This window comes from Balaenoptera acutorostrata, chromosome 15, assembly GCF_949987535.1.
Source record: "Balaenoptera acutorostrata chromosome 15, mBalAcu1.1, whole genome shotgun sequence".
In the NCBI taxonomy this organism is placed as follows: domain Eukaryota; kingdom Metazoa; phylum Chordata; class Mammalia; order Artiodactyla; family Balaenopteridae; genus Balaenoptera; species Balaenoptera acutorostrata.
In genome coordinates, this window is record NC_080078.1 from 56,687,639 (window position 1) to 56,699,893 (window position 12,255).

The 12,255-nt window shown below is 36.0% G+C and overlaps 1 protein-coding gene across 3 annotated transcripts in view; it reads left to right on the forward strand.

The window, feature by feature from the left end:
- Nucleotides 1-12,255, forward strand: part of GPCPD1 (glycerophosphocholine phosphodiesterase 1) — a 60,359-nt gene that overhangs the window by 29,541 nt on the left and 18,563 nt on the right. For all 3 annotated transcript variants that reach the window (XM_057529145.1, XM_057529146.1, XM_028168910.2), the window contains 6 exons: nucleotides 217-349; nucleotides 1,116-1,170; nucleotides 5,377-5,469; nucleotides 9,665-9,742; nucleotides 10,406-10,445; nucleotides 12,109-12,170. In XM_057529145.1, coding sequence (XP_057385128.1) covers nucleotides 217-349; nucleotides 1,116-1,170; nucleotides 5,377-5,469; nucleotides 9,665-9,742; nucleotides 10,406-10,445; nucleotides 12,109-12,170 — 461 coding nt within the window. The remainder of the gene's footprint in view (nucleotides 1-216; nucleotides 350-1,115; nucleotides 1,171-5,376; nucleotides 5,470-9,664; nucleotides 9,743-10,405; nucleotides 10,446-12,108; nucleotides 12,171-12,255) is intronic.

Genomic DNA, 12,255 nt, shown 5'->3' on the forward strand with positions numbered 1-12,255 from the left:
AAATTAATAAGTTGTTTTAGAATATTGACAAATAAAATAACAATAAGGACATATCTGATTTTCTGGAAGCTTTAATTTGAATGCGTTTTGACTTGATTTCTTTCTATTTGATCGATTGATAAAGCTGTTTTGAGTGGGTTTTAAGTGTAATTGAGCTCGTCATAGCCTTTTTTTAATTGTCTTTATTTCCCTTCCCCCCTTTTTTTCATATGAAAGTTGACTATATAATTATTAAGCCGTTACCAGGATACAATTGTGACATGAAATCTTCATTTTCCAAGTATTGGAAGCCAAGAATACCATTGGATGTTGGACATCGAGGTGCAGGGAATTCTACAACAACGGCTCAGTACGTTGAATATTTGAGTAGTACTAGCATTTGGTAGCTCATGCTTGATAAAGTTAAATAGGTTTGACCAACTAAAAGGTCAAATGATCCTTTTAATTCTTACCCTGGGATTTAAATGTAATTTGGTAATTGGGGTTTCCAGTTCAAATTAATTAGAGACTAACTCTTTTGTAAGATTCTGGTCAGTCTTTTTAGTATTCTGCTGAATTGATGAGAGAGACATTAAAACTAGAAAGCCAGGAGGGGAGAGCTTGATGCAGTCAGCCTGATGACATCAGTGTGTCTGTGTTGTGGTCCTGACTTTCAGCATGTTGTCCTCTCAGGGTCTTAGTTTCCTCACCTGTTCTCAGTACAGTTTCCATACTTTCACCCTGTTGGTGTGTCTGCCCTTTTCCACCCTTCCCTGGTCTGCCAGTATCAAGTCACCTGAGGCTTCAATGCAGGGAGCAAGTTTCTCCACTACTTCATGCCCATTGCAAAGGATTGTTTTCCTTAACTGGTCACCTCACTTGGGGAGGTATAGGGTGGTATAGGATATGTCTGTATTCAGCTTGTAAATACCTAAAATTGTTAGAGCTTGATTTATGGAATGAATGCACACACCAACCAAGTGATGGTCACAGTCTTATTTTGGGGATGGCAAAGTTAGCCTCAAAATAGAGAATAGGTACTATGTCCATTGTTGAAAATGTAGTTGACTTCTTTACTAAATTTATCTTTTCTATAGTAATGATAACTATATTTCTATATATTTCTTTTCTTTCAGGCTTGCTAAAGTTCAAGAAAATACTATCGCTTCTTTAAGAAATGCTGCTAGTCATGTAAGTGAATCTCTCTTTCTTTAAACTTTGGACTGGTGGTCCAAAGGTAGAAAAGTAGAGAAATGTAGGTCTGGAGAGCCTCCTTCAGTCTGCATTAATAGGTTAAAAGGGAGAATATTTATGCTTTTTCTGAATATATTCCTAAGTGAAGATAAAGTATTTCTAGGCATTTTTATTTAGACTCACGGTGAAGATTGGAGTTAAAACAATGGAATCCTAAGCATCCTCTTAAAAATTAATTAATTAATTAATTTGAAGTATAGTTGATGTATATTATATAAATTACAGCTCTACAATATAGTAATTCACAATTTTTAAAGATTATTCTCCATTTATAGTTATTATAAAATATTAGCTGTATTCCCTGTGTTGTACAATATATCCTTGTAGCTTATTTTAAGCCTAATAGTTTGTACCACTTAACCCCCTACCCCTTTATTGCCCCTCCTCCCACCTTCCCTCTCCCCACTGGTAACCACTAATTTGTTCTCTGTATCTGTGAGTCTGTTTCTTTTTTGTTATATTCACTAGTTGTTATGTTCTTTAGATTCCACCTAAGTGATGTCATACAGTATTTGTCTTTCTCTGACTTATTTCACTTAGCATAATACCCTCCAAGTCCATCCATGTTATCACAAATGGCAAAATGTCATCCTTTTTTTATGGTTGAGCAGTATTCCATTGTGTGTGTGTGTGTGTGTGTGTGTGTGTGTGTGTGTGTGTGTGTGTGTGTGTGTGTGTGTATGTGTATACACACGCACACACATACCTTCTTTATCCATTCACTTAGGTTGCTCCCATATCTTGGCAGTTGTAACTAATGTGCTGTGAACATTGGAGTGCATATGCCTTTTCGAATTAGTGTTTTTGTTTTCTTTGTACACTCCGGAGCGGAATTGCTTGATCATATAGTAGTTCTCTTTTTAATTTTTTGAAAAACCTCCATACTGTTTGCCACAGTGGCTATACCAGTTTACATTCCCATCAACAGTGTAGGAGGGCTCCCTTTTCTTTACATCCTTTCCAACATTTGTATTTGTGTTCTTTTTGATGATAGCCATTCTGACAGTTGTGAGGTGATAACTCATTGTAGTTTTGATTTGCATTTCCCTAATGATTAGCGATGCTGAGCATCTTTTTTTTTAAAAAAAATATTTATTTATTTATTTGGTTGCACCAGGTCTTAGTTGCAGTAGGCAGGCTCCTTAGTTGTGGCATGCATGTGGGATCTAGTTCTCTGACCAGGGATCGAACCTGGGCCCCCTGCATTGGGAGCGTGGAGTCTCATCCACTGCATCACCAGGGAAGTCCCTGAGCATCTTTTCATCTGCCTGTTGACCATCTGCATTTCCTCTTTGGAAAAATGTCAATTCATTTCTTCTGCCAGTTTTTTACTTGGGTAGTTTGTTTTTTTGATGTTGAGTTGCATGAGTTTTTTATATATGTTGGATATTAGCTCCTCATGAGTCATAATCACATGCAAATATTTTCTCCCATTCAGTAGGTTGTCTTTTCATTTTGTTGATGGTTTGCTTTGCTGTACAAAAGCTTTTAAGTTTAATTTTGTCCCATTTGTTTTTTAAGCATCCTTTTTTTTTGAGATATCATTTTAAGTGTTTGAGGCATGAAAAACATTCCCCATTAAGCACTGCATTTCATCAATTGAATTACTATGCTCATTTAGATACTCACTTTGGAAATAATGTTTACAGAAGGATTTGATAGTGATTTTATGTAACACTTTTTAAAGTCTGTCAGTTTGCATCCTGTATACCAACTTGATTATGTTGAATTTCTTAACTCCTTTTATATAATTATTCAGAGTGAGTCCTTTTTTTTTTTAGCTTTTAGTTTTTTCAGCACCTGAAACTTGACATTTTTAATCAAGAACCTGCGTATTTCCCCCTGCATTCCACTATACCTCAAGTTAAGCCTCATGTTCTCAAGTTAAACTAAGGGGAAAATGGAGGAACATCTCATTTTATTTTGGTTTTTTTCCAGTGTCCTCCACATGCCTTAAACTTAGCCTTTTTTAAAATAGTTCACCAAATAAATTTGATTTGTCAGATGTTTAACTTTATCACTTATATGAGCAAACATCTATTCTAAGACATACTTTTTTCATATTTTAATCTCTCTAAAATTGGGATAGTTTTACAGCTGTTTTAGCTTGTCATGGTTTGATTGGTGTTGTTTTTTCTCCCTCTTAGTGGTATATAAAATAATGATGCATTTTGTATTTCATGACATATTAGATTGATTATCATAATTATTTATTTTAATGTTTAAAAATGTTAATAGTGGATAGTTCTGTCTTTGTATTGAAAGGATATTAAATCTGTGAGTATGTTGTGCTGTAGGTCATTATTTAGAACCAGTTTTAGTTCATTGTAGCTAAGTAATCTAAACGTGGTTTTATTAGCTGTCAGCACATGAAGATCCCTAATAAAGAATTTTTAGGGTCTCTGCTTTTTGAGAGAGGATTTCATTAAGCCCTTTTCTTCTGTTGAAACCCTTTGTACTCTTATGGATCTTATGTTAGTTATGAAAGGCTGGTTTGATTTAATGTTAAAGACATCTTTGAAGAGATTTTGGTTATTATTGGCTTATTTCTTAAAGCTTGCTCACACATAAATTTTTTCTTTTTTTTAAATTTTTGGCTGCACTGCACAGCATGCGGGATTAGTTCCCTGACCAGGGATCGAACCTGCACCCCTGCAGTGGAAGCGCGGAGTCTTAACCACTGGACTGCCAGGGAAGTCCCTTACACATGAATTTTGAGATCAGGTTTTATCTCTTAGTAAATTTATCTTTCTAAAGGATGGTGGTCATGGAAAATTAAACTTTTAGGGCTTCCCTGGTGGCGCAGTGGTTGAGAGTCTGCCTGCTAATGCAGGGGACATGGGTTCGAGCCCTGGTCTGGGAAGATCCCACATGCCGCGGAGCAACTGGGCCCGTGGCCCACAACTACTGAGCCTGCGCATCTGGAGCCTGTGCTCCGCAACAAGAGAGGCCGCGATAGTGAGAGGCCCACGCACCACGATGAAGAGTGGCCCCCGCTTGCCTCAACTAGAGAAAGCTCTAGCACAGAAACGAAGACCCAACATAGCAATCAATCAATCAATAAAATAAATAAATCTTTAAAAAAAAAAAACTTTTAAACTGGGAAGCTATAATTTCTTTTAATTGTTGTAACTATTTAGGGGACATAGGGTTTGTTCTCTTTGGTAAAAATGATTTGTGTCATCGTCTTGTTGACAACAGAAGGAGCTAAGCTTATTTCCTGCTTCAGAAGTCATTGAGGAAGTAGGCTCCTTTGGTTCTAGTCTCTGATCCATATGTACTGAAAAGTTGAGCATCTTCCTTGACCTAAAGCTAGGGTAAGGGATGGAAACGTGTCCATCCATTCTTACACAGCACTTCTCTGGGCCATAGACACATTACAGAATCCTCAAACCTTGTATTCTTTGATCCCAGCTGGCTTCCTTTTAGTGAATGCACAAATTTGTATGTCAGTTTATGTTCTCAGCCTTTATTTGGATTAATTCATATGTCATGATGGATCTGACTTAAGTCTAATTTGTGTCCACCTTTCTTCTGTTTAGGCTTCTATTAGGAAATTTGGCATATGCATCATTCTTGTTGCCCATTTCTGCTTTCTCTTTCTTTTCAGCAGAAGTTATAGTTTCCTCTTCAATATGATTATTGAGGTTTTATTAAGAAAGGTTGTAAAGTATACTGCTCAAGTGCACCAAGGAGCAGAGCTAAGAGACTGAAGCTTATTCTTGTTCCCACCTCACCGTTGAGGTTCCCCTGTCCATCTGAGGTGTGTAGGGGCAACGAGGTGCGAGGTGGCCATGCTCCAGGTGCCATTTCTGCTAATAGCAGTAGCAGAGGTGACACTGGTGGAGGCTATCCACTGCTACAGAAGGGCCCCAGGGTGTGTTCGAGTAGGATCAGAACCCATTATTTTGCCAGGAAAAAATTGCTGTGCTATTGCAAAAATGAAATTATAATTGTTTTAAAAGAAGAAATTACCTTTTAGGAAAAGCTTGAAGTATAGCATTAAATAATTCATGAAGAAGTTTTGTGTGTACAAGTCTGTAATTTTATGGTGAACAATAAATTTCTCATGTTCTTATAGTTTTAGATGTATCGTGGGCCAGATAATATTTTTCAAATACTTGTTTCTTTTATTTCTGTCAGGGTGCAGCCTTTGTAGAATTTGATGTACATCTTTCAAAAGATTTTGTGCCTGTAGTGTATCATGATCTGACCTGTTGTTTGACTATGAAAAAGGTATGTAGAAATTCCTTTATTTTAAACTCTTACAGTTAGACAATAGGTTTTAAAACTAGGAAGTTTTGTATACACATACTATGCCATTTTATATAAGGGACATGAGCGTCTGTAGATTTTGGTATCTGTGAGGAGTCCTGGAACCAATCCCCTGCAGATACTGATGGATGACTATATATTTAATTATTTATTTAATAGAGTTGGTTAGTTCATTTTCTTGGGGAATTACTGCCAATTCTTTCCTCTCTCAAGCTCCTTCCTACAACATCGAGAGAGAGGGAAGAGTCAGGAATTAATTTTCTAGAGTATTTTCTCTGTATTGCTGAACTTTCCTTTTTTTATGTTATTAAATAAAAAGGATAGTACACGTGGTTTCTGTATCATTCTGCCACTGTCCCTCTGTTGAGGTAGGAAAGGAAGCTATCGGAGTGTTTGTTTTCAGGCTCCTTTCTCTTTTTGCTTCAAGCTTTTTCTCAAGTTAATAGGCTTATATGATTTGACTAGTGGGAAGAGCCACAGTGAAAAATAAAATTGGAGAAGTGCTTCGGAGCCAGATAGTGGAGAGCCTCACGGGTTTAGACTTAGGAGCTAGGGACTTTTTTTGAAAGACTTTTGAACCAAGTAGGGAAATGTTTAGAAGTAAACTTCCAGATGAATATTTTGGTACCTGATGTAAGGACAACTTAAGAGCACAGAGACTAGAGACAAGGGGAGTGGAAATGTGGGCCAAAACTTAAGACAAGCCTGAACTGGAGTAGAGACGGTGAGAATGGAAAAGAGGACATGATAGAGGAGAAAGTCCAGAAGGAGATTTGAAAAGCACATAATTTCTTTAAAATTATAATTACTGTTGTACAGAAATAATTGTAATAATTATATAGTATCTGGACTTCAGTATACAAGTTAACCAAGTGATTTCTGAGGGACTTAAACTAGGAGGGTTCTTTAAAACCCTTTTCTTTGGCATTTTCTTTAAAACTGTGTTGGGTATCATTTTCCATTGTGTTGATCTAAAGTTAAGGCTGGGAAAACTCTACAGCTACATGTAGAAGAATGAATTAGAACATTCTCTAACACCATATATAAGAATAAACTCAAATTGGATTAAACACCTAAATGTAAGACCAGATACTATAAAACTCTTAGAGGAAAACATAGGCAGAATGTTTGACATAAATTGCAGCAATATTTTTTTGGATCTATATCCTAGAGTAATGGAAATAAAAACAAAAATAAACAAATGGGACCTAATTAAACTTTAAAGCTCTTGCACAGTAAAGGAAACCATAAACAAAACAAAAAGACAACCTACTGACTGGGAGAAAATATTTGCAAATGATGCTACTGACAAGGGATTAATTTCCAAAATATACAAAGAGCTCATACAGCTTAATATCAAAAAAAAAAATCCCGATCAAAAAGTGGACAGGGGCTTCCCTGGTGGCGCAGTGGTTGGGGGTCTGCCTGCCGGTGTGGGGGACGCGGGTTTGGGCCCTGGTCTGGGGGGATCCCACATACCGCGGAGCGGCTGGGCCCGTGGGCTGCAACTGCTGAGCCTGCGCGTCTGGAGCCTGTGCTCCACAACAAGAGAGGCCGCGATAGTGAGGGGCCCGTGCATTGCGATAGGGGGTGGCCCCTGCTTGCCACAGCTGGAGGAAGCCCTTGCACAGAGATGAGGACCCAACACAGCCAAAAATAAGTGATAAATAAATAAAAAAAAAAAGATGAGACCCTTTAAAAAAAAAAAAAAAGTGGGCAGAAGAACTAAATAGACGTTTCTCCAAAGAAGACATACAGATGGCCAACAGGCACATGAAAAGATGCTCAGTATCTCTAATTGTTAGAGAAACGCAAATCAAAACTACAATGAGGTATCACCTCACACCAATCAGAATGGCCATCATCAAAAAGTCTAAAAATAATAAATGCTGGAGAGGGTATGGAGAAAAGGGAACCTTCCTACACTGTTTGTGGGAAGTAAATTGGTGCAGCCAGTATGGAGGTTCCTCAAAAAACTAAAAAATTGAGTTACTGTATGATCCTGAAATCCCACTCCTGGGATTTCTGGAGAAAACTATAATTTGAAAAAATACATGCACCCCAGTGTTCATTGCAGCACTCTTCACAATAGCCAAGACATGGCTAAATGTCCATTGACAGATGAATGGATACAGATGAATGTGTAAAGATATGCACACATACAATGGAATACTACTCAGCCATAAAAAAGAATAAAATAATGCCATTTATAGTGACATGAATGGACCTAGAGATTATCATACTAATTGAAGTAAGTTAGAAAAAGGAAGACAAACACCATATGATATCACTTACATGTGGAATCTAAAATATGACACAAATGAACTTATTTACAAAACAGAAACAGACTTAGAAAACAAAGTTATGGTTACCAAAGGGGAAAAGGGGTGGTTGAGGTATAAATCAAGAGTTTGGAATTAGCAGATACAAACTACTATATATAAAATAGATAAACAACAAGGTCCTATTGTACAGCATAGGGAACAATATTCAATATCTTATAACCTGTATGGAAAAGAATCTGAAAAAGAATAGATATATAATTACTTATATATATATACACACATATATAAAAGTATAACTGAATCACTTTGCTGTACACCTGAAAGTAACACAATATTGTAAATTAAGTATACTTCAAGATAAATAAAGTTTGATTTGCTAACATGTACCAGACACTGCATGGTGTAGTATGCAAGGCACCTAGGACAAGGCACCTAACTCTGCCTGCTAGTGGATTCTAAACAGTCATATCAGTTTAGATTATCATTTATAGAAAAGGACCCTTCCCTTTCTGTGAAATGGTATTAGGAGAAGGAAGGAAGGTGATGCATCTATTTGTTTGTTTAAATTTATTTATTTATTTGTTTAAATTTATTTATTTTTTGGGGGCCACGCTGTGTGGCTTGTGGGATCTTAGTTTCCCGACCAGGGATTCAACCTGGGCCCTTGGCAGTGGAGAGCACTGAGTCCTAACCACTGGACCTCCCGGGAATTCCCAAGATGCACCTATTTAGATGACAGAAGTACAATTACTTAATAGAATTGGGGCAGGTTTTTGCTGTGGGGAAGTGTTAATGCAAAGCGAAATGAGAAGGAATGGAGTGGTGAAGGAACTCACTAACCAAGATTGAGATTAATGACTCTAGCTGTAATTTCTAAAAATCCATGAGGGCTAATTGAAGAGTAGTATAACTGATCCCCAGTTTTCGCCAGACTTTGTCCTGCTCTTAAGTTGAACCTGGTTCAGTTAATTGCGGAATGAAAGCAATGAATTATATATTTTTTAGTATTAATTTTTAAGTTGGTATTTTCCTTAAAAAACCAATTTATGTTCATTTATAAAATTATAAGTAGTTCAGAAGATTATGAAATGAAAAGTAAATCTTCCTTTACTTTTTCTCCTTGGCCGTAATCCCTTCTCTTAGTAGTTTCTTGCGTGTCCTTCCAGAAGAAATTTATACGTATATAGCCTCATACTATATATACATGAATGAATATAAATGTAACGGATTTTAATATATTTGTTAGATCGATGATTTATTGGTGGTACATTAACTCATTTTCTTAAGATAGAAGTGCCTAAACAGTGTGACAATTGATATGATATTAAAATCTAATAAAACAGATTTGCTCCTTGGGAAAGCATTTATAATAGATTAGGGTTCCTATTAAATATTACTACTTACAGCTAACCAGATGATTTTTTCATGACAGTTGATTTCTGTGGCTATTTTTAACCAAACTTCAGTTTAAAAGGTTTAGAAAAGTATAGAAACTTACTGATAGAAACTAATCCTTACTTAGATCCTGCATGCCTGTTGATTTCCTAGTCATGTAGCATGGATATATGTCAAATAAAATATATACAGCATGACAGGAAGTAGGGGAAATGACTGACTTGTGGCTTGGTTCTCAGTGTGTCTTTAGTGCTACAGCTTCTTCCCAGCTGTTTTCTTCCAGGCACTCCCACCTACATTAAAAACAAAAGCCAGAATTTAAGAGCTGGGAGGTGGTGTTCAGTAGCAAGGGCTCCCCTGCGTGGGCTCACTGTGGCCACCAAACTGTTATTCTCATCAGTAAATTGAGATATTAGGTCAGTTTAGAGTAAACATTCAGTAATAACGTGGGGCCCAATTTTCTCTCTCTCTTTTAGAAATTTGATGCTGATCCAGTTGAATTATTTGAAATTCCAGTAAAAGAATTAACCTTTGACCAACTCCAGTTGTTAAAGGTAGTAATAATAGTGTAAAATGTAAATTATCTTTCAGTTTTAGGACTATTTGTACTTGTTTGTATATAGTAATGTTCTCTTTGTGCATGGGGATGACTAGATATATACAGCATGTATTGAGTCTGTGCTTTGGTTTTCTGTTCTGTTAGGAAGAATGGGTTTGTGCTCATCTATCTGTCTTCTTTAACAGTTTCTGTGGACCCCATCTTTTTTTTGCTTTTTTGAAGGAGATGGGCTATAAGTCTTTATAGGCCATAGGGGCTAGCCATAATCTTAGGTTGTCTCTGGTCTGCTTTAGCTCTGTTTTATTTTATACTTGGCCTTCTATGCTATTGTTGATTTTTATAACTATGCTACTATCTAAGATCCTCCTGTATTTTACTATGTAATTTTACATGATCCCTCTTCTTATTCTCATTAGATACCTAAATAATTGGTTGATTGAGTATAAACAGTTTCCTAACCTAATAATTTTTATATTCTCCCCTACTTGGGTATTTGATCATGATCTTATGCATATGTATGTAAATATAGAATATGTACAGTGGTAAGTGCTTATTCTTATTAAACTGATGATTCTACATTTTATAATTTCTCCTAACTTGCTAGCTTTTCAAGTTATAGTTCTATTCTGATTACGTTTTGTGTGTGTGTGTTTTCTAGCTCACTCATGTGACTGCACTAAAATCTAAAGAACTGAAAGGTATGTACCAATGTGAAAATACTGTTTTCATTTCATAATTAGCATTATGAATTTCCTTATCATTTTAACTTACTCTTGATGACCTTAATGAATATAATACTGGGTTATATAAATGTAATTTTATATACATGAAGGCTTTATATGTATTAATTGTCAAATGCATACACATCATGTGTATAGTAAGCATGATTTTTCACTTCTATGAATTTTCTTAGCTTGATGATCAAAAATTCTTTATAATTTTGTACGTATTCATTCTTTTTTTTAAAAATTAATTAATTTGGGTCTTAGTTGCGGCAGGTGGGCTCCTTAGTTGTGGCATGTGGGCTCCTAAGTTGTGGCAGGTGGGCTCCTTAGTTGTGGCACGCAGGCTCCTTAGTGTGGCATGCAAACTCTTAGTTGCAGCGTGCATGTGGGATCTAGTTCCCTGACCAGGGATCGAACCTGGACCCCCTGCATTGGGAGCACGGAGTCTTAACCACTGTGCCACCAGGGAGATCCGTCTTTCCAGACACTCTTAAGCATTACAAAGTACAGAATGTATCAAGTATAGAATCTGGCTCCAGAGCCAGGAGTTTGAAACCAGCTCTAGCATTTACCAACTGTGACCTCGGTTACTTTATTTAACCACTCTGTGCCTCAGTTTCCTCAAAGCTTGTCCTACCCACAAAATCCCTTTGTAATTCCACTTTACTTTCTACTTCCACAGAATTTAATAGTCTGTGACATTCATTTTAGCCTGGTGTGTCCTTTTTTTAACGCTTTATTTTTCTATATGTCCTGCCTCTTCCGCCAGGATGTAAACCTCTCAAGGGTGGGGGAAATGTTTTTATATTCCCTGAAACATTTACAGTACTCTGGTTATAGTAGGTACTAATTAGATGTTAATCTGCATTTAGGGTAACAGGATAGTTGGAATGCCTTTATGAAGAAATTAGTGAGGTGCCAAAGACTCCAAAGATTATTTTCAGAGCATAAATATGACTTTACAAGTTTGTAAATAGTTCATAACTATTAATAGTAAAATCAATTTTACCTTTAATTTATTTGACTGGAAAATTTTACATGATTTAGTTTTTGAATTTGTAATGCACTAGGGTTGGTTATTTTTGTTGTCTTTTTTGTTTTGCTTTTTGTTTGTTCCTGGGTGATTTTTTTTTTTTTTAATCTTGATATAAAAATTTTTCTCTTTTGGAAAAAAATTCTTGTGTGCCTTGAGACATAATCAATTTTGGATTAAATGGTAATGGTACCAAAGACACAATGGTACCTATAGATTCTCTTAATTTCTAACTTGGTATCTCAAGTAGAAGTATTAGCAAGATTACACAGCCCTTATTAATTCCATTGAGAAATAACAAATCACTGCTTGTGACTTCTTTCTTAAAATTATATTACAGTTTTTATATGAAAATAATCACTGTTGAGGTCATAAACTGTGATGTTCCTACTAAATGTTGTAAACCAGTCTTCATAAAGGATGCTTATTTTGAAAATGGGGGTTTTAATGGTTAAAATTAATAAATACAGGAGCCTTCAAAAATACTATATATGAAAGGATCTCATAACTACTTCATCCTTTTTTTTGCCTTCAGAATTTAGGAAAAGGTCTTAGTGATAAAATGGCATTTATCTACTGAGTTTTTGTAATTTAAATTTTCAGAATCTGTGGTTGAGGAGGAAAATTCCTTTTCTGAAAATCAGCCATTTCCTTCTCTTAAGATGGTAAGTTCCTTAGGAAAACTAGGGCAGGCTATCATTATTCTGTTATATCTGAATAATTTATTTTGATCTTTTAAATGGGCACTAA